The 26,784-nt window shown below is 42.0% G+C and overlaps 1 protein-coding gene across 3 annotated transcripts in view; it reads right to left on the minus strand.

Moving 5' to 3' along the window:
* Nucleotides 1-582: 582 nt before the first annotated feature.
* Nucleotides 583-26,784, minus strand: part of slc2a15a (solute carrier family 2 member 15a) — a 100,504-nt gene continuing 74,302 nt past the window's right edge. For all 3 annotated transcript variants that reach the window (XM_061911024.1, XM_061911025.1, XM_061911023.1), the window contains 3 exons: nt 20,536-20,611; nt 15,988-16,115; nt 583-1,079 (listed from right to left, as the gene is read on the minus strand). In XM_061911024.1, coding sequence (XP_061767008.1) covers nt 837-1,079; nt 15,988-16,115; nt 20,536-20,611 — 447 coding nt within the window. In that variant the 3' untranslated portion in view covers nt 583-836. The remainder of the gene's footprint in view (nt 1,080-15,987; nt 16,116-20,535; nt 20,612-26,784) is intronic.

A 26,784-nucleotide genomic window follows, 5' to 3' on the forward strand; every position in this document is an offset into this window, starting at 1 on the left:
GAAATTGAAGCTTGGTTGAGCTTTTGCGGTAGACAGCCAGATTGAAACGAGTCATTGTACATGTCCAGTAATAAGGGGGCTAGTTTATCAGAACATTTTTGAAGAGAGGATGGTCCCAGGCATTTTCATTTTTGTAGTGATAAAGCTGCAACATTTAATCCCGCAGCAGTAATAGGTCTCTCTATTTCTACCGATCAACGGAGGAAATGTCCAGATTGCCCCCAAAAAATATTAAACTCAGGAGTATTATAATGAGCAGATGAGTAGAGGTATATATAGAAATGCTTGAATACATTATTGACCTTAAGATAATCCATAACTATACCTGAATCAAATTGAATCTACAAAATATAATGGGATGCTGATATCTTGCATAGTTGATAAGCTAATAGTTTACCAGCTTTACTACCGTGTTAATAGAACTGAGATCTTGAACGCAGCATTTGTTCAGTAGCACGGTCTCTCACAAAGACATCAAATTCTACGGAGAGCTGAAGTATTACATTTTAAACATGAATCATAATTAGCCTCGAGCAAATTATATGCGTACAAATATTAGTGTAAGAAAGACAAGATAAGGAATCACATTTGTATCTGTATTGGCAGCCATACAATACAAGAGTGCAGTATTCTGAAAAACATTAAAAAGTGGTTTCAAAAAAACTCATGTATTATCCTAAATTGGATGAAAAGGTCGCACATTTATATAGCAGAACTACATATCACAGAGTATTGTGAGCAGTGTTTTGAACCTGAGTGGATACAAATGAACCCTCCAGCTTGACACAAATACAGTATGCAGATATAGTAGTTTGGTAGCTTTGTTACGGTACTGATTAGGAGCTGTCAAACGTCAATGATGCCGGTTTTAGCACTCCGTAGCCGTTCATCTTATTCAGTTTCATCTGGTCCACAAGGAGAAGGCACTCCGTCTCCAGAACGGGTTCTTTCTTGGCGAACAATTGGCTGATCTCCATGAAAGTCTTGTTTTTGGTTTCAGGTATGACAGCGTAGACGTAGACGGCCACAGATAGACAAATGCTGGCAAACACCAAGTAGCAGTAGGACCCCGCTGACATCTGGTAGGATGAAAGAGAAAAGCATGATTACGTCAGTTTTTTTTATTTTTTAGCATGTCTTGTCGAGCTACTTAGACAAACAATACTCTTGATGTATAATCCCATATCTGCTGTACAGATTTACTCTACAAAAGAGAAGTGTTGGATACTTTTCTTGTTGCCTTATTTGTATTTGACTTTATTAAATAGATTTATTTAATGTTTGTCGCAGCTGGACCGAAACAGGAAGGGATAGAAAAGAGAGAAAGATAACCGAGGGGGACATTGCGGACACATGAGGGGAATAAAACATACAGAAAACAAAAAAAAACTAAATCAACAACAACAACAACAGAACAACCGTAGCAAATACGATATGTACAAATTTGATTAAAACAATGATAGCAAAGAACCACTTACTGAAGCAGATAACACAGAAAGACAATTAACAATGCACTACAAAAGGAACAATAAAATACCAACATAAATAACACAATTGATATTGTATAATAATGATGATTACCTTTATTATCAGAAATACAATTGCTTCAAATGCAACAATACATAAATGTAAAAAAAAACGTGAATTACAAAAGAAAGCAGATACATGGAGGAGAAAAAGAAAAGAGTGCTACATTATCCTTGTGAATTATTATAGTATAATAGGTTCAGCTTTATCAGAGTGCCTTTTTTACCCAGTTTCCCCGGGGCATGTTGATGAAACATAATTATATGCATGAATGTATGTATGCATAGATGCTTGTGTGTGTATAGTATGTGTAAATGTATGTTTGTACAAGGAATATGCGTGTGGATGTATATACCAAGTGTGTATGTATGTACTGTATTTGTATATGTATGTGGGAGCGTATGACCTATGGACCTATGGGCACAAAGGACGGCGCGACAGAGTGAGAGGGCATGCCTGGGCCGACACCTGAGAAGCCAAACAACATTACAACTAATGAAAACTAAGCCTTGACAACCATCATGTGCCATCACAAACCCCAATATCAGCCACCCCCTCAAACTAGACTAAGCAACCACAGGTGCCAGCACCACAAACAAACCACCAATCGCAGCAAAACCCCCGACCGCCAGCATCACTTGATGAAATTAAACGACCGAAAAATAGCGACTGAACAACACGCCAACAAAATCATGGACACTAACCAGCGCCAGACCGTTAGTCAGCGCAAATGCCACTATATAAACAAGAGACATCAACGCCACTCCCTAATCCAAACTTGCACAAACACACCGCCCAAACAACCAAGCCACAAAACCAACACCAAACAAAAAGGATGCGCTGGCCTCACACTAAGTCATTGATATAAACCCCATAGCGCGAAGCCGACAGACAGACACAGACTTGTGCGATGCCACAAACAACCTACAACCTAATCCACATCTATATAAAAAGAAAAGTCAAAAAGTTGACAACAACGTCCAAACACACAAATAAAAACACCATGAAGCTAGACCCCTCCACCACACTAAGTCATTGATATAAACCCCATAGCGCGAAGCCGACAGACAGACACAGACTTGTGCGATGCCACAAACAACCTACAACCTAATCCACATCTATATAAAAAGAAAAGTCAAAAAGTTGACAACAACGTCCAAACACACAAATAAAAACACCATGAAGCTAGACCCCTCCACCAAGAAAGCCTACGCGCAGGCACTCAATCCAGTAGTGATGGGTCAGCAGTTCCCTTGACTGTACTGAATCACTAGAATCAGTTCCTTAAATTGATTCGTCCAAAAAATTTGTTCACCGAATCACTTCTGCAGCAGCAGTTCTGTGTGCAGATCGGCGAATCATGAGTCAGTCAGTAACAGCTTCCCAGCGGCAGATCTCGGTGTGTGTCAGTTCGCGAACGACACAAGCCCTCAGCACCCAACGACGCGCACAGTTACTGAACGAGATCCTCAATATGACGTCCTCTGTGTCAGTAGGTTCGCGAGTCCTGTTTTTGAATGAGTGAGTGAGTACAGCGCCAACGTGATTCAAGTCCTCAGCGACAACCATTCAGTTCTTGTAGGTTCGTGAAGCGAGCCTGACTCACTCAGCTGCAGTTCTGTGGGCCAGAGTGCGACAGACGTGAATCGCTCTCTGCAAAAACAAATATTAAATTAAGAAACCCTTAACAAATGCTACAGAACTAAATGTTCTGTAGCAAAGAAAATGTAACCTTAAATATGCAAACAAAAAGAAAATAAATACCTTCAAAATAAAACATATTAAGAGCCAGAAATGCCAACATAAAAACTAAATGTTCTGTAGTCTACGTTTAAAAATATAACAAAGAAAATATCAACTTAAATGTGCAAATAAAAAGAAATTAAATAGGCTACCTGAAATAAAACAAAACAAATATTAAACCAAGTGCCAGAAATGCCAACATAAGAACTAAAATTTCTGTAGATTACATTTAAAAATATACAAATGGAAATATCAACTTACATATGCAATAAAAATATTATGCGTTGAGATAATGGGGACGGGGCGCGCGTGTGTGTGTTTGTTTTCATGTGGCTTGAGTAAACATTAGCCGTTAGCTTGGAGAATGAATGGAGAACGGATGCCAATGGCATGAAACATATATATATATCCCTGCATATATATATATCCCTGCAAAGGGATAAATAAAAGTGGGAAATAAAAAAAATAGTAATAGCCTACTAAAATGCTTGCAATCAACGGTTAAATAAATAGGCCTCGTTTGTTTAGTGCAAAAACAAATATTAAATTAAGAAACCCTTAACAAATGCCAACATAAAAACGTAATGTTCCGTAGCAAAGAAAAATTAAATTTAAAATAAATACCTTCAAAATAAAACAAATAAAGTAAGAGCCAGACATGCCAACAGAAAAACTAAATATTCTGTAGCCTACGTTTAAAAATATAACAAAGAAAATATCAAAATATCACGAGAGCATTGTCGTTCACTGAGTGATTCATGTTGTTAATCCACGGTGAACGAATCGTTCGCTCAGTCCCTCCCCCTGCCCCAATAATGACGCCGACGTCGAGGGTTCAGTGAGTCACAGAATGCGCCAGTTTCACTCATGGTCACGGCGGAGCTCAACTGAACTGAAAAAGGAACGAATAAATTCATGAAGTGATTCGGTTCAGTACGTTCATTCAAAAGATTCGTTCGTTTGAACGAATCGTTTGCGAACGACACAACACTACAATCCAGTCAGAAAAAAAAACAAAAAAACACACAGCCCGGTAAAAATACACCAACCTGTGCATAACCAGCCCCCGAATACACCAAACATCACCACAACCACAATCGCGGAAAATAAAACGACACGAAACAACTCTATCAGCCACTCCACTCATTGCCCCGGTCGCCCATACCTGAGGGTCCCCCACTCTCTCCCCAACAGAGATAGAACCCAGCCCACTGGCCTTGGATGTGATCTCAACCAAGCGCAAAACTCCGCCACGGACAGAAAACGTCTCACTCTCACACCATCAGCGAGGTCCCTGCACAAGATTGGTAGACCAGCAGACCGCAGTCCCCAGAGCCTGTGCCAGTTGTGAAGGCAGTGAGGGGCCCGGCGCACCCTTAGCCCCATTCCACTTGTGCATGTGATGTGGGAGTGTATAAGGCCCCCCAGAGTGTCTACTGTGGAGTTAAAATTAGCAGGTCAGCCATCACAGCTGACATCCAGTCCCTGAGGGAGATATGTATGCAGGTGGAGACTAATGAAACTACTAAAATTGGGTGACATCAGGGTCATGGTGGGTCTCTCTCATGTCGAGCCCCTCTAAATGTGCAGTCAAAATTGAGGAATGGATGAGCAGAAGACAAGTCAGGAGGACTGGAGCCCCAGAGAGGTATCCTCCTACCCCCACCTTCCTCCCCGCATTCTATTCTCTCAAAGTCTAAGTAGTAAGTTTTAAGCAAAGTCCAGGAAATGTTTGGAATGTGTTCGTCTTGTTGCTATTCTGACTCTGTCTTTTGTCTGCGGTTGCCCTTGTTTGTACTTACTGGGCATAGTTGCTGCAGCACACCTGTGGCCACTTCCAATTAGGCCAGCTCTTAAGCTTCATACTGCGGCATGCTCAACGCTGGCACCAAAGATCCGTTTACACTGGACACCAAATCTGATGTTTTTTGCCCTCAAGTGACACAGATCAGATATATTTTCTACCAGTTTAAACACTACAAAGTTCTTCAAAGCTGATATTTTCGCATCAGATTTGGGCCACTTCAGGAATTAGTACGAATCTGTTTATAATCTGATCTTTTCAAATGTGATTGCAGTTACAGAGCAAACAGCAATGTGACCAATGCAACTTTTTTTGTCATCTTTGGTCGATCTAAGTCATTTGTGTGTGCAGCACTATCACTTTCCTTTTTGCAATTCTTTACTTCCTCCTCCTGCAGCTGTTTTTCCATCATCTGCCTATTTCCTCTACACAACAGCCATGGCACAAACTCCTCCCATGTCCGAGGCAAAAATTCGGACATGAGAGGAGTTCGGGGAAGCCATGAAAAACGACTTTCAGGCGGCTTCAAAGAGATTCTGGACCACCATCCGCCGACTCATGAAAGGGAAACAGTGCAATGTCAACACCATGTATGGTGGGGATGGTGTTCTGCTGACCTCAATTGTGGATGTTGTGAATCTTCGAAGAACTCCTCAATCCTACCAACTCGTCTTTGTATGAGGAAGCAGTGCCTGGGGAATCTGTTGTGGGCTTTCTTATTTCTGGGGATGAGGTTGCCGAGGTAGTTAAAAAGCTCCTCGGTGCAAGTCTTCGGGGGTGGATGAGATCCGCCCGGAGTTCCTTAAGGCTCTGGATGCTGTGGGGCTGTCTTGGTTGACAAGACTCTGCACCATCGCGTGGACATCAGGGGCGGTACCGCTGGATTGGCAGACTGGGGTGGTGGTTCCTCTCTTTAAGAAGGGGAACCGCAGGATGTGCTTCAACTATCGTGGGATCACACTCCTCAGCCTTCCCTGTAAGGTCTATTCAGGTGTACTGGAGAGAAGACTACGTCGGATAGTCGAACCTCGGATTAAGGAGGAAGAGTGTGATTTTCGTCCTGGTCGTGGAACTGTGGACCAGCTCTATAGTCTCGGCAGGGTCCTTGAGGGTGCATGGGAGTTTGCTCAACCAGTCTAAATATGCTTTGTGGACTTGGAGAAGCCATTTGACCGTGTACCCCGGGAAGTCGTGTGGCGAGTGCTCAGAGAGTATGGGGTAACAAACTGTCGGATTGTGGCAGTACGCTCCCTGTACGATCAGTGTCAGAGCTTGGTCCGCATTGCCAGCAGTAAGTCGGACCCGTTTCCAGGGAGGGTTGGACTCCGCCAAGGCTGTCCTTTGTGACTGATTCTGTTCATCACTTTTATGGACAGAATTTCTAGGCGCAGTTAGAGCGTTGAGGGTATGTGGTCTGGTCCTGCAGGAATACGTTCCTGCTTTTTGAAGGTGATGTGGGCCTGATGGTTTCATCTGGCCAGGATCTTCAGCTCTCACTGTATCGGTTCGCAGCCGAGTGTGAAGCGACTGGGATGGGAATCAGCACCTCCAAGTCCGAGTCCATGGTTCTCGCCCAGAAAAGGGTGGAGTGCCATCTCCGGGTTGGGGAAGAGATTTTGCCCCAATTGGAGGAGTTCAAGTACCTCGGAGTCTTGTTTACGAGTGAGGGAAGCGTGGATCGTGAAGTCGACAGGCGGATTGGTGCGGGGTCTTCAGTAATGTGGACGCTGTATCGATTCGTTGTGGTGAAGAAGGAGCGGAAACAGAAGGCAAAGCTCTCAATTTACTGGTCGATCTACGTTCCAATCTTTACCTATTGTCATGAGCTTTGGGTTATGACCGAAAGGACAAGACCATGGGTGCAAGCAGTAGAAATGAGCTTCCTCCGCGGGGCTGCTCCTCCACACCGAGAGGAGCCAGATGTGGTGGTTCGGGCATCTGGTTAGGATGCCACCCAAACGCCTCCCTGGGGAAGTGTTTCGGGCACGTCCCACCGTTAGGAGGCCATGGGGAATACCCAGGACGCGTTGAGAAAACTATGTCTCGTGGCTGGCCTGGGACCAAGTGGCAAAGGAGAGGGAAGCCTGGGCTTCCCTGCTTTTGGCTGCTGCCCCTGCGACCTGACCTTGGATAAGCGGAAGAAGATGGATGGATGAATGTACGACGTGGGGAAGTTGGTAGAGTGGCCGTGCCATCAATCTGAGGGTTGCTGGTTCAATCCCCACCCTCTACCATCCTTGTCACGTCCGTTGTGTCCTTGGGCAAGGCACTTCACCCTTGCTCCTGATGGGTCCTGGTGAGCGCTTTGCATGGCAGCTCCTGCCATCAGTGTGTGAATGTGTCTGTGAATGGGCGAATGTGGAAATACTGTCAAAGCGCTTTGGGCTCCTTAAAAAGGGGTAGAAAAGCTCTATACAAGTACAACCCATTTACCATTTACCATGTATAGATATATAATATACTGTTGCTTCTGTGTGTGAACAGTGCTGTACATTCCTGTGAAACTTGAAATAATAATTTGCACTATTATCATTTTTGCCTATTCTTTAGTAAAGGGTGTCTGGTGTTAATTTAATTCGGGTCTTTATGTCTGGTAGATTTTAGACTATTGTGTCAAAGTTTAAAATATTTAGCCCTGTGATCCACATTAATAAAATAGCTTTAGATTGAAACTATTTAGTACATGAGTACACACTTGAAAGAACCCAAAGCCCACTCAAATAATTTAAGAGTAAACAAGGGCTACATATACACTATTATTCACGCACTATTGACTAGTGATGCAAGGAAAATTTGAGAACCAAAAAAAGACCACTAGAAAAGCGCTGCCAAAAAAGGGTGTTGTGATGACACAAGCGATATGCACCGGATTGTCTGCAGCGTAGTCAACATGTCTGCGATGTGGACTCACTTTTATACAACCCCAATATACCCGCGGGCAGCAATCCACGGAATGTGGAAATATTAAGACATTATACAAACTCCGTTTCCATATGAGTTGGGAAATTGTGTTAGATGTAAATATAAACGGAATACAATGATTTGCTAATCATTTTCAATCCATATTCAGTTGAATATGCTACAAAGACAACATATTCACAGTTCAAACAGATAAAAAAAAAATGTTTTTTTGCAAATTATCATTAACTTTAGAATTTGATGCCAGCAACACGTGACAAAGAAGTTGAGAAAGGTGGCAAAAAATACTGATAAAGTTGAGGAATGCTCATCAAAAATGTATTTGGAACATCCCACAGGTGTGCAGGCTAATTGGGAACAGGTGGGTGCCATGATTGGGTATAAAAGCAGCTTCCATTAAATGGTAAGTAATTCACAAACAAGGATGGGGCGAAGGTCACCAATTTGTAAGCAAATTGTCAAAAAGTTTTAGAACAAAATTTCTCAACGAGTTATTGCAAGAAATTCAGCGATTTTACCATCTACGGTCCGTAAACTCATCAAAAGAATCTGGAGAAATCACTGCACACAAGCGACGGTATTACGGACCTTTGGTCCCTCAGGCGGTACTGCATCAAAAACCGACATCAGTGTGTAAAGGATATCACCTCATGGGCTCAGGAACACTTCATAAAACCACTATCAGTAACTAAAAATGGTCGCTACATCTGTAAGTGCAAGTTAAAAGTCTACTATGCAAAGCAAAACCCATTTATCAACAACACCCAGAAACGCCGCTGGCTTCACTGGGCCCGAGGTCATCAAAGATGGACTGATGCAAAGTGGAAAAGTGTTCTGTGGTCTTACGAGTCCATATTTCAAATTATATCTGGAAACCGTGAACGTGGTGTCTGTCCTCCGTAACAGAGAGGAAAATAACCATCCGGATTGTTATAGGCGCAAAGTTCACAAGCCAGCATCTGTGATGGTATGGGGGTGTGTTAGTGCCCAAGGCATGGGTAACTTACACATCTGTGAAGACACCATTAAAGCTGAATTGTCCATACAGGTTTTGGAGCAACATATGTTGTCATCCAAGCAACGTTATCATGGACGCCCCTGCTTATTTCAGCAAGATAATGCTAAGCCACATGTTACAACAGCGTTGCTTCGTAGTAAAAGAGTGCGGGTACTTTCCTGGCCCACTTGCAGTTCATACCTGTTTCCCATCGAAAATGTGTAACGCATTATGAAGCGTCAAATACGACAGCGGAAACCGCGGACTGATGAACGACTGAAGCTCTACATAAATCAAAAATAGGAAAGGATTCCGCTTTCAAAGCTTCAACAATTAGTTTCCTCAGTTCCCAAATGTTTATCAGGTTCGTTGGACCAACAGTACCACACAGTTCCAGGATGCAGGTTTGACACAGTTTTTAGTTTCTTTACAAATCTTTTCGTTCAGTCTCTTTCCGCTTTTCAGCCGTCGTTTCCCTCGCTCGTTTGCTTAGCCTACTCTCATGGTCTCCGGCACTGCTAATAAAGGAACAAGTGATTAGATAACTCGTTCCAGCTGAGGTATCCACTCACCTGTTGGCTGCTTAACGGCCGGCCCCAGCACACACCCACGCGTTCCCTGTGGGAACGCGTGGAACACAGCCCTCTCCACAATATGTTTATGTTTAAGTATTTGGCAGATTATTTTATCCAAAGGGACATACATAAAAAATACATACAAAACAATCACTGTAAACGTTATCATTTATGGGAAGAATGTTATACAAAATATCAATACAAAGTGTCAAAACAGAATAAACTCTCTGCTGCTGCAGCAACAGAGATACAGTTTATAGGTCCCTAAGATATATAGATATGTAATGTATTCATACATATTTTATGTAGAATATACGCATGTTTATATAACCTAATCATATTGATTCTTCAACTTAAATATAGCTGACCGTTTTTTCCCCTCTTCTCTGGGAGTATATTCCCAGTTTTGATCTCGAACATTTGGTCACTTATAGCATATAACAATATTCTATTACTGTTATGCAAACTATGAATAATAAAACATGTTCTTTATCATAGCAACAATTATGACAAAAAAACTGCGTGAAAATCAGTGGTTGTCAAGTTATGTTTGTTTGTTTTTGTTCTCCCCTAACTTGAAAAGGGTTTTGACATTTTGAACAGCGGTTTCACTGGGACTTCACTCTTTGTTTTAATCCAATGATGAGACAAATCTTTGTTTCTCCTTTTATTTTGGACTTCATTGTCTCTTTTTTTTTCATAAAATAGCTGTAAGGTGAAAAACCTTTGGAAAAAGGTAGACAAATACAAAAGCAATTAGGGACCAATACAAACAAATGACAATAAACCCTTTTTAAAGTAAAAGTGTTTCCAAAAGTACATATAGTGACCTTTAACAGCTTGGATTTGGCATTTAAACATTTAACAACCAACCACTTGGCAATTAAAATAAATTCAACATATCAAATCCAAACATCAAAAAAATATAAAGTCATCTCACCTTTAGCCACCCTGGTCTCTGTAAACAGTTGTCACTTCTGCATTTGGTAAATCCTCCTCAAGCAGTGTTTGTTGGCCTGAAGTTTGAACTGGAGCTGTAATTCCAGTTGTGTCCTTTGGGGGAAATGGGAGCCAAACTCACATTTGGACATGAGGCCTTCTGTGTGGGTGAAGGCTTTGACCTTGTGTAAAGTTTGCCAAAACACCTCCCACTTGATCTTTCCATGGATACATCGGGAAGATCGCCGACTGTAGGCAAACTAAGTGCGCGTGGTTGGTTTAGGTGGTTGTGCCAAGATTTTCTATTCCTGTTCCTCAGCAGGTAGTTCATCCTTATCCTTATCAGTGTGCCATCCACTCCATCATGGCTCTCTTAGTGTGCCTCTCGGGCCAACAGTGTAGACACCCAGGCATCATAGGGTAGGAGTGGGACCAGAGTCCTGGTCTTTGAAGACCACCAGCCTGTCAGTAGTTGAGTTTGGGAAGATTGCGCCCTCTTGTGCTGCAACAAAAATGTCTCTCAGGGCATATTTTCTTTCTTCCACAGATATGGCTCCTCTGGAGGAGACTGCCTCCCACTTTGGACCATACAAGGCATGGACTCGTGAATGGAACATTTTTGCTGCCCTCCAGACTGACTATTGCAACGGTTTTGACTAGTCTGGTCAGGACACTGAACCGTTTGACATCCACAAGGCTTTGAACAAATGATCCTCCTGGTGGCCACCTCTGTTCTGTTTGGTTTTGGTTTAGATTATGTTCGGGCTCTTTTTCTAGGAACTGTTTCCGAGCTTGGACCCTTGTCAACACAGCAGCAAATGCTTTTCTCTAAAACTTGTTGATGCTCTCTCTGGCGGTGGTTGCTAGTTCCTTAGCAGATTTGGTTGGCCACTCACTTTCTGGCAGACTTAAGAACTCGGGTCCATTTTGCCACTCTGAATGTTCATCCAGATCTTGAGGGCCTTGTCCTCTGGTGATGACATCTGCAATGTTTTGTGACCCAGGGATCCACAACTAATCCTGTACTGCTGTGCTGCTTTGAATCTCTACGAACCGGTTGGCAAAGAATGTTTGAAAGCCATAGCTTTCTCGCTGTATTGCACCGAGGACTGTTTGACTGTCAACAAAGTGTAACCACTTTCTGACTTGGATTCGGCCGTGCAGCTTGAAGAACTTCATGAGTCGTGAGGCGAACACTGCTTCACACATTTCTGCTTTGACAGCATCACCTTTGTGGTCCAAGGGAATTAGTTTTGCTTTTGATTCAACCAGTCTGATGATGTGACCCAGGTCTCTGATCCATCTCAGGTACATCACCGCTCCATAATAATGCTCACTTCCATCAGAGAATGTGATCACTGAGGGTTGTTCAATAGTGAAGCATTTGGGGGTTAGACCCCTGATGAACATGATCTTGCTAAGTTGCTGGTACTCCTCGAACAGATCGATTGCATCACCTCTGAGTTCATCTGAGAGTGCAATGTCCCACGTGTCTTTGACTGGACGGCTTTCAGCCTTTGCCTCTTGAAACGCCCTCCGTACCAGAATAGCTCCTTTCTGCTTGGCAGGAGTTACAGGGCCAACTGGGTCGTACAGTCCTGACACTTGACTGAGAAGTTCTCTTCTTGTCAAAGGGTTGAGTGTCAAGGCTCTGATTTACTCTTGCGGAAGGTCTTCACTCAGCCGCATCTTTTGCTTCCTCTTTGAAAAGTTGATTCCGATTCTGACATGGAGCTCATCTTTTTCATTGTCCTTTCCTCTTCGGAGCGCACCTTCCTCCCACTTTGCCCAGTGAAGACCCATGGCTTCAACTCCAACCCCCTGGCCTTCAGGATCCTCTCCACGTTGGCTGTGATGATGTTTGGCTGGTCAAGGTTGTTGTGGGAAGTGAGGATGTCATCAACGTAGCTGTCGTTGTGAAGCACTCGACGCTCCTCTTCAAGATGGGCAAAGAGAGGGAGGTTTGCAGTTTCATGCATTGCCAGCTGCGCTATGCAACCTGCTGGTTTGTCTTCTATGTTCACTCTTGTGATTGCGTATTCTTCCAGGTCCTCATTTCAGCATCTCGCCAGAGGAACCTGTGAAGGTGCACTTCTTGGTCTTCCAGCCAGACTGAATTATACATCTTTTTTATGTCACCCAGCGCAGCATGTGGTCCACTTCTGAATCGGAGAAGCACAGCTCAAATCTGGTTGAGGACGTCAGGGCCTTTCATCAGCAGGTCATTCATGCTGACGCCTCTGCACTTCTGACTGCTGTTCCAGACAATTCTCACTGGAGTTGTGACTGAGTGTGAGTAAGGGGCAATGAGGTGACTGAGATACCAAACTGGTCCATCCCACTTGGTGATGGTGTCTTTGGGTGGTTTGATGGCTGCTTGTCGATCAATCATGTCATGCACTTGTGCAGCATATGCCACCTTCCACTCAGGTGTTTTGGCAAGTTGCTTTTCCCTTCTCAGGAATGTGGCCTCAACTGTTTTTCTATTATTTGGTAGTGACATGGGGTCCTCCACCCAAGGATACCTGGCATGCCAATGTGGCTCTTTGCTGTGGTTGTCCTCCGTGACATAGGTGAGGCCACCCTTTACCACTTCAAGCTATTGCTCCTCTGAAAGAGTCATTTCTTTTCCGCCTGGTTGACATTTTCCACAGCGGCATCCTCCAAACTTTGGGTCACATGCTGCACCAGTACTGTCCCATTTCCACCACTCTAGGAAGTCCTGGTTGGTGGTTGAAGTGTTTGATCTCTTGATTTTGGCGTGAACCTGAGTGTTGGGTTTTTTTTTACAAGCTGGGCCAGTGAGTTCTTCATACCTCAAAGCAGCAGTCCTCATTGATCTCGCGAAGTGTGTTTTGGACATGTGGGCGGAAACAGTGAGGTCTTCAAAGAGTTCAGGATGAGACCCTCCAACTGTCATTCCCAGTGGCCCGTCCCACAGTACAAGGTCTATGATACCTCTGATCTGTTGACGTGCTAGCTGGCCTTCTCTGTGACTTATGAGCAATCTGACTTCATCGGGTCTTGTCAGAGCTCCAAGTGGGACACCCGAAAATAATTTCTGCAGCTGTTTGGAATCCACACTTTTATGGATGTCTACAATGCTGTCCAGACCATAACAGACCAATTGATGCGATTTCATAGTGCCTCTTGTAGTCTTCACTCTTAACTTCAAGAGGTACCGCTTTGTTTCCACAATGGTCTTCTTTCCTCTGACACCATGTACAATGAGTGTGATGTCTTGGCTCCTGAGGTTCAGTTCATCTGCAGCCTTGTGGGTGATGTAATTGATGTCAGACGCCACGTCAATCAGTGTTCCAATCTTTTCTCCAGTGTTTAAACGGAGACCTCCAATAGCATCATCATTACTGGCAGTTCCTGCAATCCACTTTTTGCTAAAAGTCATGAATTGACTTTGGTGGTGTTGAATGTCTTGGATGCAGCATTGGAGAACACATCATGAAACTGCCTTGCCAGCTCTGGGGAAAGCTTCTTCACAAAGTCCTATTGTTCTTCTGTGCACGTTCTTCTGCTTTTGCCATTAATTGAGTTAGGTTTGCTCTTTTTTTGTGCTGAGCTGATTTTTTTGTTTGGACAGAGGTAGAAATGATGCTCAGGCACATGTTCATCCTTGCATGCATGGTTGGTGCAAGGGAAATCATCTGTGCAGTCTTAACTGTCATTATGGACTTCAAGACATCTCTTACATGCTCCCAACTTCTTAGCAGCAGCCTTCTTCTCTGCAAGCGGAAGTGCCTGGAACTGCATGCAATAGTACAGCTTCTTCCTGTGCTTCCCATCTCCACAGACAACACATCCAGTGCGGTCTTTACTTGCTTTGGTGGATTTTGTCCTAACATGTCTTTCACTGGGACTTCACTCTTTGTTTTAATACAATGATGAGACAAATCTTTGTTTCTCCTTTTATTTTGGACTTGTCTCTTTTTTTCATTAAATATCTGTAAGGTGAAAAACCTTTGAAAAAGGTAGACAAATACAAAAGCAATTAGGGACCAATAAAAACAAATTACAATAAACAATTTTTTTTTAAAGTAAAAGTGTTTCCAAAAGTACATATAGTGACCCTTAATAGCTTGGATTTGGCATTTAAACATTTAACAACCAACCACTTGGCAATTAAAATAAATTCAACATATCAAATTCAAACATCAAAATAATATATAGTCATCTCACCGTTAGCCACCCTGATCTCTGTAAACAGTTGTCACTTCTGCATTTGGTAAATTCTCCTCAAGCAGTGTTTGTTGGTCTGAAGTTTGAGCTGGAGCTGCAGACTTAAAAGGAGTGGATTTGATTGCTTCAGGTGAGAGCCTTCCTGATTACTGATGGTCTTCAGCTGTTGGGAAATTGTGTCAGTAATTCCAGTTGTGTCCTCTGGGGGAAATGGGAGCCAAACTCACATTTGGACATGAGGCCTTCAGTGTGGGTGAAGGCTTTGGCCTTGTGTAGAGTTTGCCAAAACAGTGGTATTCTGTGAGGTAAGATGAATTAAATGCACTGACAGTTCATTGCTCCTGCCAAATGAATTGCACTGAGTGGAGCGGATCACCACTCCAAGATGGCGCCCCCGCGTCTCGTCTGTGGCAGTAGGCAGTAGGGCTCGATGCTGCGTCTACTTATAAGATGTCTATGGTTATACCGTTAGCAGTGAGTTTACAGCCTCACTGATTTGACTACACAGCAAATAAAAGTTATGTTACTTAGCCAATTAACATTAGCTTACATTCAAAACTTACCGTTCTTTGTGCAACTTCAAATGTCTAATGAAGTTGGTAGTTGTTGCGTCTCCGTCTGCAATTTTCGAACTGCATGTTTTGCATACTCTAATTTGTTTTTTGTTGACCAACTTGTTGTTTTAATACTCGAACGATACTATATTTGGCATGATAATTTTTCCTCACAAGCTCTTCTTCGTTGGTTGTGCTGCAATTTGATTGGTTGAATGCTTTGGTGATGAAAACAATGTGGATCTAATTTGATTCAATGTTGAACTGACAGGCAGCACACACGCTGACAGACACACACGTAAACAATGAAAGATACGGAGCACTCCTGAATAACTTTTTAACATTTGGGTTTTGGGGAAAGTAGCAAGTCTTGTTAAGTCAAAAGGCTCAAGTCCAACTGAAGTCACAAGTCATTAATGGTAAAGTCTAAGTCGAGTTGCATGTCTCTACATTTTGTCAAGTCGAGTCTAAAGTCATCAAATTCATGATTCGAGTATGACTCGAGTCAAAGTCATGTGACTCGAGTCCACACCTCTGACAGATAATTTAGTACACAATACGTCATAACACATATCAAACTGTAAATGCAATAACAAAGATCTGAAATAGATTGGTATGTGTTCTTTGTTGGAACAATGTTGTATGTCATTTACAAACAAATTGCTGAGGTTAAATATCAAGTTATTTGTTCTCACTAATCTGACTTGTTAGTGCAGTTCATTTAAATGTTTTTACCTGTAAGAAGGGGAAAACAAATCCCACAGTGAAGTTGGACAGCCAGTTGAGGGATCCTCCAACAATGTAGGCTGCTGGACGGTGGGATTGTTTAAAGAGTTCTGCTGTGACCAGGAAGGGAACTCCAGCTAGAAAATGCAACAGACATGACATTTTCCTAACCATGAATATAATTACCTTTACTGTACTTGACAAAAATATCAAATAAAATATGGGCCTGTAAAATCATTTAGAACCATCAAAATCCAATAAAATAAGATCCATAGGGGTTACAGCATAGAACAAGTGGAACACATAAAAAAACAAAAACAGTAAAGAAATAAAAAAACAACACATTTTTTGGCGATTTCACAAAAAAAGGATGTATCATTCAGGACATACAACAGCGAGTGTTCCCTCTTTGAACCAGAAAACATTATATATTTATTAAAATATGAAGAGTTCATGCACAAAAAACACCATTCCACCGATTTTGAGCTGTGAGTTCCACTGAATAGTTAACATCATTCTGTAACGAGATGTAAAATCAAATTTTCCCCAAAAATGGCTGATCTTTTGCATTTCAGTGTTGAATATTCCATTTTAGAAACCGACAAGTGCCCTGATTTCTTTGCACCAACGTCAGCGCTCCTGTTTGCTTACTTAGAGTCTGTATGGTTGTGATTGTAACTAAATTAAAGCATCAATAGCAGCTGACCCCGAATTGGAAAAGTGGTAAAAATTGATGGATGGATGCATAATGAGTAACTTTGATGAAATCAGCGAGCGTGTGCCCTCACGTACTGGGCGCAAAAAGAGACGCTGTCCTGATAAATCTGAGCGGCCCATGAGAGCCAGAAAAGTCGACACAGTGCGGTGGGAAAAATACTGTACATTGCCTGTTTACATAATGTATAGGATACACGAGTAGCCACTCCTCTCTTGAATGATTAACCAAATTGTGTGTTTACTGAGCTGTTGTTGTCTTGTGATGCTGCTGTCAATGTTATGATATCACGATGCACCAGTTAATGAATCCCCTGGACCTCCATGTCCAGGGTTTACCGAAAAAGGTGTTTGTTTAGATTAAATGCATTCATTACAGTGATGGAATAAACATTCCTTTAAAAAAAATGATCCGTTTCACTCATTATTTACGCCAGGATGACACCATGTAGGATTTAGTCTGTTTTTGCAAAGAAATGTTGTTTGGAATTACATGATTTTGTTTCAAAAATTGTACAACATTATCAAAATTCATGTGCATTTTTTAAATTGAGACATGATTTTGTTTTTTATAAACCATTTATTTTCAAACCAAATCAGCAGGATGGCTGGTTCATGAAAAGTTTCAAAAAATACTTTCATTTACTCAAAACAAGGAAAATGGAGATAATCGTTTTTTTGCCTGACCTCTTCCTTTTATTGATCTTGGAAGTGAACATCACCAACCACTAATACAACATACAATGATAACAAACTGATCAAATTATCACCTTAGTATTATTATTATAATTATTATTATTCCTTCTTAAAAATGTATAACATTGGTCAATACCAGCATATTGCTTCCTGCAAGTCGTCACTATGGTTACCAACTCTACTGAAAAATAAATAAAGGACAACTTGCTTGATTGTCTTCACTCTTACAAGTGTGGTTATGTATTTCCCCTGTATATTTATGTAGAACAATATTAATACTATTTGACTTAAATGAGAACTGCACTTTTTTGGGGTTGAATTTTGGCTATTATTCACATCAGTTTTCGCTCTTACAATAACAATTGGTAATTACACAGGCACTGACTTATTTTAGTTTCCAACAGGAGGGTTGCAATCACGTGACTTCGAGACACATCTGGGCACTTCCGAGTTTCAGGCAATGGTCTAAGCCCCATTAGGCTACTGTTTATTTACTTGAATCAGTGCAGATTGAGGTATATTTTGAAATGTTTGGAGGCAAATTCAAAAACAATCATGAAAAACATATTGTAAATGGGATGGAGAGTATTTTTTAAACTCTTAAGAGAAATATATATTTTTAAAAGTCTTAACCAATTATCATGACCAAGAGGTTACTGGTACATCACTTCACTTGACACTCGTGGTATTTACAGAAGAAAGGATTGAAGGCACATCATGTCTTTACATCTGAGGGGTTCACAAATTAAACATGAATCCGTGAAATACAAAAATGGACTTGTTATTACATCAATAAGCAACATATTTGATTGACAAAAGAAGTACTATAGTGATCGTGACCCTAATGAGAAAAAGGGATGTTTGTTTGCAATTCATTTCCTGCAACAAATATTAGTCTCATCCACAATGTATGTCTGCAGTTGTTTCTATGATATGAAGTTCATATTTTGTGTCAATTGGAGCTTTAGATGTCTCTGTTGTTCAGTATGGATCTTTGCTAGCAATTAACAATATCAAGATATAGTTTATGCTGTTGAAACTGCACGAGATGTATTATTTTAGTTTACTAATACTATTAATGATATTTTCTTGATGCTAACAAATACCACCAAAGACGCTATAATGTGGGCATCCGTGTCGAATAAAGCACTTGGCTCTCCTGCACAACAACAACTAAGCTTTAGTTTCTGTTATGAAAATGCAAAACAAAAATATGGTGAATTGGACCAACATTCACAATATTTATTACTATGCCATAAGATGATGTTAGTTTATTTGCACAACCAGGTCTTTGTATTTATATTTAGGCATAGCAACCACAAAAGAACACAATTTAACTGGTGTCTTGTCCTTTCTTTACATTTAGTTCTGCTCTCAAACAATAGTAATATTGTAGAGAATAAACACAATTGCAACACAGAAAAATGTATTCCACAAGATGATGAGTAACATTTTTACAAGCCTTTTCTTTCCAAGCACTTTTGTTTCCCCCCTTACTTTACAACCTTTATTAACAACTTATTTCAGGACTCTATGAAAGCTCTTTCCTATCTCTCTATTTGAACTATTGGAACACCCAAGAACAGAACTTCAATTTCTGCTCAAACTCTATACTCGCTCTCACTTGTTTTAATGCTAAGCTCAAGCTGCTTGACCATCGTGTGAACTAAGTCGAGAAGAAGAAAAACGGATGTGATGTCATATGCAACTCTCCTATATCTGTACTTTGTGCATGTATGATTGGTGAAATACAATCAAACGTCACTACTGCTTACGTTGGATTGGCAAAACAGAGTCAAGTGACAATGCCTGCCGGAAGCATGGTCGCTGACATAAGAATATATCTTTGCAAGCCTAAATTGATAAGCTTAAATACTTTTCATATAAATAAATATAACGATCGGAAATAAACACAATTTAACAGAGTAAAAGTAGTGTTTATTTTTCGCAAAAACACGCAAGTAAAAGTAAAAAGTATGTTACATTAAAACTACACTGACAAATACAATCTATCCAAAAAGTAAGTGTAGCGCGTTACTATCCAACTCAGAATAAAGTATTGGTAAAGATTTTTGAATGTATGTTAAAAGTGATTTTGAGGTAGAATGGACTGTTCCCCTTAGCTGCATTGCCGGCCACCAAGAACGAGACGATATGTACATGTTTGAATGCAAAAAATAAAAAACTTTTGTCTTCTTGTCTCTCATAAGTAATATGAAAAAAAAGTGTAGAATTTATTTAAAGTATGCATGTTTTACATAGTTTATAATTAGTTTATTTTTAGTCCACAATACTAACAATTACAATTAAGAAAACAACTGTGGCATACCCCCATCTTAAAATATTTTCTACTTCAAAAGCCCTCTAACGGGTGGACCACCAGAAAACATCATGTATCAAGTGAAAGGTCAAATTAAAAAATGTAAAAAATTAAACAGTGATAGGTTAATTTGTAAGGTGATTAGGTGTGTTACAAATTTCACATATAAAACCCTGTCGTTTAAAACTCCTGATGGCTAATCTGTTCCTGCAACCCATCACAATGTAAACGAAACATGAGGAGAACAACGTGTATTATCTCACTTACCAGTCTAACAGCAACCAAGTTTATATAATTTCTATCACAAACATTTCTCTCTTTCCTGTAAATGATTGGGCAGACGCACGTCTGTTTACGAGCTCCATAACTCACTGGCCCCTGCGTTTTAACCCTGGTAACCCTGTACATTAAGTGCCACAGTACATTCATATTAAAATGTTTGAGTGAGCTAAATGTTTTCATAGTGAAAGCCTCAAATCAATTGAGCAATGTGGGCACTTAAAACAAAAAGTAAAATATTTCAATAGGTATAGTTATGTTGGAAATGTGGAATTCGGAATTGATGTGTCCATAATGTCCCTCATGTTGATTCTGATGTCGGAATGGTTTAAAAAATGTAGAATGAGTGGAGCATCATCGAATAGGTCAGAATAAGAATAATAGAGAGAAGAATGTTGGTGAACATACATATTTCATCTTTTATATTTCAGTCACCATGCATGTAATTAATATGAGTGCATTAGTTTGAACAGCCAAAGAAAAACAATGAAAAAAGCATTTTCTTTTCTGTGTACTACTACAACTGAGCATGCAGTGAAGTAACTTACCTGGGCCGATACAGAAGCCGGCGATGATACCAACCACACAGCCAACGCTGATATAGCGCATGAAAGGTAAATTAATCTGTAGAGATAGACAATAGTATGTCAGTTCTTATTATATACTACTATGTGACAAAGTCAGTCTATTTCATTTATATAATATCAATTATCAACACAGGTTATCTGAAGACTTTTTCCACGTAGAGCAAGACAACCAACCGAACTCCACATCAGCAAGACCTTGGCGATGACTCAGGGGCGGACTTACCATTAAGCAAACACAGGCAGCTGTCTGGGGCCTGAAATTTCCAGCAACCCCACAGCTTCTCATAAAACAAAAAGATTAATAAAGTTGTCTTAAACTTAAAATAATTCTTTATTTTTTGCGTTGATTTGTGTGCTTTAAAGTACATTAAAATGTTGAACCAGCTATGATCGCATTCGACGGGTGCTCTCTTCCTTTATAAATAAATGATAAATGGGTTGTACTTGTATAGCGCTTTTCTACCTTCAAGGTACTCAAAGCGCTTTGACACTACTTCCACATTTACCCATTCACACACACATTCACACACCGATGGAGGGAGCTGCCATGCAAGGCGCCAACCAGAACCCATCAGGAGCAATATCAATCATCTATCCATTCATCCATCCATGCTCTACCACCTGTCCCTTTACAGACAACATTCACACTCACATTCACACACTAGGGCCAATTTAGTGTTGCCAATCAACCTATCCCCAGGTGCATGTCTTTGGATGTTTACTGACCCTGCACCTTGAAAAAAGGCATGCAGCTTCCCAGCATGCCAGGCCGTTGGGCTGTTGTCCTTGTGCTGTGAGCTGAGCTGAAGCAGTAGAGATCATATTAATGAAGATGTATGTGTGTGCCGGTTCATCTTTGTTACACCACATACCCAAACATGGTGTCATAAGTGGACGTAGCCTAGTGTCTATGGCTGCATTGAGTCGTCAAGCTAAAGCCCAAGGAGTTCCAGAGTTTAGGAAGCAAAGTGTCGACGTATCAACAAATGTTGACATTAAAATTTGTCGCCGAAAATTATATTTGTCAACAATAGTCATGACGTCACACTTGTGTTTTCTTGGCGGAATCAGGTCTGCATCGCCACTTGCAAAAACATTGCCAGTGATAACATGTAAAGTGTGAAAATATTTCCTCTTATTCTTGTTAAAAACATCAATACAAATTGTGTTAAATGTAAATATAAACGGAATACAATGATTTGGAAATCCTTTTCAACCCATATTGAATTGAATGTACTACAAAGACAAGATAGGTGATGTTCAAACTCATAAACTTTTTTTTTTTCCGCAAATAATAATTAAGTTAGCATTTCATGGCTGCAACACGTGCCAAAGTAGTTGGGAAAGGGCATGTTCACCACTGTGTTACATCATCTTTTCTTTTAACAACACTCAATAAACGTTTGGCAACTGAAGAAACTAATTGTTGAAGCTTTGAAAGTGGATTTCTTTCCCATTCTTGTTTTATGTAGAACTTTAGTCGTTCAAAAGTCCGGGGCTCCGCTGTCGTATTTTACGCTTCATAATCTTCACTCTTTTTTCACGAAGCCACACTGTTGTAGCACGTGCTGAATGTGGCTTGGCATTGTCTTGCTGAAATAAGCAGGGACGTCCATGAAAAAGACGGCGCTTAGATGGCAGCATATGTTGTTCCAAAACCTGTATGTACCTTTCAGAATTAATGGTGCCTTCACAGATGTGTAAGTTACCCATGCCTTGGGCACTAATGCACCCCCATGCCATCACAGATGCTGGCTTTTGAACTTTGCGTTGATAACAGTCTGGATGGTTCGCTTCCCCGTTGGTCCAGATTACACGATGTCGAATATTTCCAAACACAATTTGAAATGTGGACTCGTCAGACCACAGAACACTTTTCCACTTTGCATCAGTCCATCTTAGATGATCTGGGGCCCAGAGAAGCCGGCGGCGTTTCTGGATGTTGTTGATAAATGGGTTTCGCTTTGCATAGTAGAGCTTTAACCTGGACTTACAGATGTAGCAACAAACTGTAAACAGTGGTTTTCTGAAGTGTTCCTGAGCCCATGTGGTGATATCCTTTAGAAATTGATGTCGGTTTTTGATACAGTTCTATATGAGGGATCGGAGGTCATGGTCATTTAATGTTGGTTTCCGGCCCTGCCGTTTACGTGGAGTGATTTCTCCAGATTCTCCGAACCTTTTGATGATATTATGGACCGTAGATGTTGAAATCCCTAATTTGTTTGCAATTGCACTTTGAGAAACGTTGTTCTTAAACTGTTTGACTATTTGCTCACACAGTTGTGGACAAAGGGGTGTACCTCGCCCCTTCCTTTCTTGTGAAAGACTGAGCATTTATTGGGAAGCTGTTTTTATACCCAATCATGGCACCCACCTGTTCCCAATTAGCCTGCACACCTGTGGGATGTTCCAAATAAGTGTTAGAAGAACATTCCTCAACTTCATCAGTATTTATTGCCACCTTTCCCAACTTCTTTGTCACGTGTTGCTGGCATCAAATTCTAAAGTTAATGATTATTTGCAAAAAAATGTTTATCAGTTTTGAACATCACATATGTTGTCTCTGTAGCATATTCCACTGAATATGGGTTGAAAAGGATCTGCAAATCATTGTACTCCGTTTATATTTACATCTAACACAATTTCCCAACTCATATGGAAACAGGGTTTGTACTTTCCTCATTTTGCAAAGCAGACCTTGTTTTCATGGCTGTATATCTGTTATACGCGAGCATTTAAATGGGAGGCATGATGTCGTACTTCTATAGGGAGGACGTGGTCTTAACCTCGGTAGGAGTGTTAGCTTATACCTTGCGACCTAGTTAGCACATTTGCGTTCATTTTAGTCAAAGTCAGCCAACTAAACTTTCCATCCATCCATCCATCTTCTTACGCTTATCCGAGGTCGAGTCGCGGGGGCAGCAGCCGATTCGTCCAGCTTCTCCGGGGGATCCCGAAGCGTTCCCAGGCCAGCCGGGAGACATAGTCTACCCCAGTGGTCCCCAACCTTTTTGTATCCGCGGACCGGTCAACGCTTAATAATTTGTCCCGCGGCCCGGGGGGGCGTCCTTTTTTTTTCTTTTTCTTCTTTGTCATGAAAAAGGAACGTTTTTGTCATGAACAAGGGAGTTTTTTGTGGTTGGTGCACTATTTGTAAGTGTATATTGTGTTTTTTATGTTGATTTAATAAAAAAAAATATATATATATTTTGTTTTTTTTATAAAAAAATCTTCTGCGGCCCGGTGGTTGGAGACCACTGGTCTACCCAACATGTTCTGGGTCTTCCCCATGGCCTCCTACCAATCGGACCTGCCCTAAACACCTCTCTAGGGAGGCACTCGGGTGGCATCCTGACCAGATGCCCGAACCACCTTGTGGACGACTTTTGCCGTTGTCGCTCGGGTTCCACTGACCACTAAGGAAGGACATCTGTTTCGCAGGTTTGACTTCTTTATTTTGCAATAAAGCTTTAGTGTAGGTCGGGTCGCTTTTCAGCTCCTTCCTCCACTGCTTGTTCACGGTCTGCTTTTCAGCCGCCGTCGTCGTTGTCCTTGTCTGCTCTTGGGTGCTCTTGCTTCTCAGTTGCTGCTGCCGGCTCTCCTACTCCTTCCGACCCGATCTCTCCTCCATCTCCCCTTTTATATACTGTGAAGAGATAAGTTGATTGTTTCCCAGTGTCGAGCCACGCACCTGATCTCGCTCGTAGCGTCGCTCCCGGCATGTCCCGCCTCTGCGCTCGGTCGTCGTCTCCGCCTCCTTGTCGCCATCTTGGGCCGGGTTACAGCGTGCCCTGCCCTGCTTCTCGTTCACCGGCTCCGCCTCTCCACATACCTCCATCGCCAGACGCTAGCTGGGCTTCCGTCCGGCTGAGCCTACTCTCCCCTCCCTTTTTTTAAGGGGCAGGAAATGAAGACTGCCACGGGCACCTGTCTTCTTTTCATTTTTTTCATCTTTGTCTTTTTCCTTGTCTTTTCCTTCTTTGTCCCTTTCTTCGTCCTCTTTGACCTTTTCTTTGTCTTTTTGTTCTTCATCGTCATCGTCATCATCATGTTCTTCTTCATCATCATCATCCTCAAGTTCTTCTTCATCATCATCATGTTCTGATTCATCATCATCATCATCATCATCATCATCATCATCATCATCATCATCATCTTCTTCTTCTTCTTCTTCTTCCTCATCATGTTATGATTCATCATCATCATTTTCTTCTTCTTCTTCTTCATCATCATGTTCTGATTCATCATCATCATCTTTCACTGAGGGGAGCTCGTCCTCCATCTCTTTAGCAGACCGCTCGCCCTGCTGGTTTGCAGACACCACTGCAGCTTCACCAGCACAGTTTTCCAGGTGTGACGCTTCAGCCAAGACCTAACTGCTGTCCCCTACTTCTGACACCTCTTTGTCTTGTGGTTGAACTTCAGCTGCGCGCTTCACCGGCTGTGCATCTGTCTCCTAAGCAGGGGGCGCCTCATCTGCACTGCCGTCTGCCTTTTTGTCTTCGGGGGGCCATTCGCCGCACCCCCGTCTGGTTCGCCAATGCCTACAGGAGCCGGCAATTCTGACGGCTGCCTGCTGCCAGCTGCGTGAACGCGTCGACGAAAGCCCACAGGAGATCGTCCTCCCCGCCTCCGGTGGTCCAGCCAGGTTGGGCGCCAAATGTGGACAACTTTTGCCGTCGTCGCTCGGGTTCCACTGACCACCAAGGAAGGACATCTCTTTAGCAGGTTTGACTTCTTTATTTTACAATAAAGCTTTAGTGTAGGTCGGGTCGCTCTTCACCTCCTTCTTCCACTGCTCGTTCACGGTCCGCTCTTCAGCCGCTGTCGTCGTTGTCCTCGTCTGCTCTTGGGCGCTCTTGCTTCTCAGTCTCTGCTGCCGACTCTCCTATTCCTTCCGCCACAATCTCTCCTCCTTCTCCTCTTTTATACACTGTGAGGAGATAAGTTGATTGTTTCTCGGTGTGCGAGCCACACACCTGATCTCTCTCGTAGCGTCGCTCCCGGCACGCCCCGCCTTTCCTATCGGTCTTCCTCTCCTCTCCTTGCCGCCATCTTGGGCCGAGCTCCAGCATGTCCTGCCCCACTGCTCGTCCGCCGGCTCCGCCTCTCCACACACCTCATCTAGCTCATTTCGATGTGGAAGAGCAGTGGCTTTACTTTGAGCTACCCCTGGATGGCAGAGTTTCTCACCTTATCTCTAAGGTAGAGCCCCGCCACCCGGCGGAAGAAACTCATTTCGGCCGTTTGTACCCGTGATCTTGTCCTTTCGGTCATAACATAAAGCTCATGACCATAGATGACGATGGGAACGTAAATGGACCAGTAAATATAGAGCTTCGCCTTCCGGCTCAGCTCATTTTTCACCACAACGTCCGCATTACTGAAGACGCCGCACCCATTCGCCTGTCAATCTCACGATCCAGTCTTCCCTCACTTTGTCTACATTAATTAAAGTACTTTTAATGCAGTGTCAAATTACAATGCCGTATCAAAGAGCACAATAACAAATGCAAGCCGCGTGCGCACGGGCGCAGACACACTCACATATAGACAGACGAGGCACCAATGGCACCTTGGCCCTGTACTCTTCAGCATCTACATGCTGCCGCTAGGTGACGTCATACGCAAATACGGTATTAGCTTTCACTGTTATGCTGATGACACCCAACTTTACATGCCCCTAAAGCTGACCAACACGCCGGACTGTAGTCAGTTGGAAGCGTGTCTTAATGAAATTAAACAATGGATGTCCGCTAACTTTTTGCAACTTAATGCCAAAAAAACGGAAATGCTGATTATCGGTCCTGCTAGACACCGACCTCTATTTAATAATACAACTTTAACATTTGACAACCAAATAATAAAACAAGGTGACTCTGTAAAAAATCTGGGTATTATCTTCGACCCAACTCTCTCCTTTGAGTCACACATTAAAAGCGTTACTAAAACGGCCTTCTTTCATCTCCGTAATATCGCTAAAATTCGCTCCATTTTGTCCACTAAAGACGCCGAGATCATTATCCATGCGTTTGTTACGTCTCGTCTCGATTACTGTAACGTATTATTTTCGGGTCTCCCAATGTCTAGCATTAAAAGATTACAGTTGGTACAAAATGCGGCTGCTAGACTTTTGACAAGAACAAGAAAGTTTGATCATATTACGCCTGTACTGGCTCACCTGCACTGGCTTCCTGTACACTTAAG

This window comes from Nerophis ophidion, linkage group LG09 (assembly GCF_033978795.1).
Source record: "Nerophis ophidion isolate RoL-2023_Sa linkage group LG09, RoL_Noph_v1.0, whole genome shotgun sequence".
Classification (NCBI taxonomy): Eukaryota; Metazoa; Chordata; class Actinopteri; order Syngnathiformes; family Syngnathidae; genus Nerophis; species Nerophis ophidion.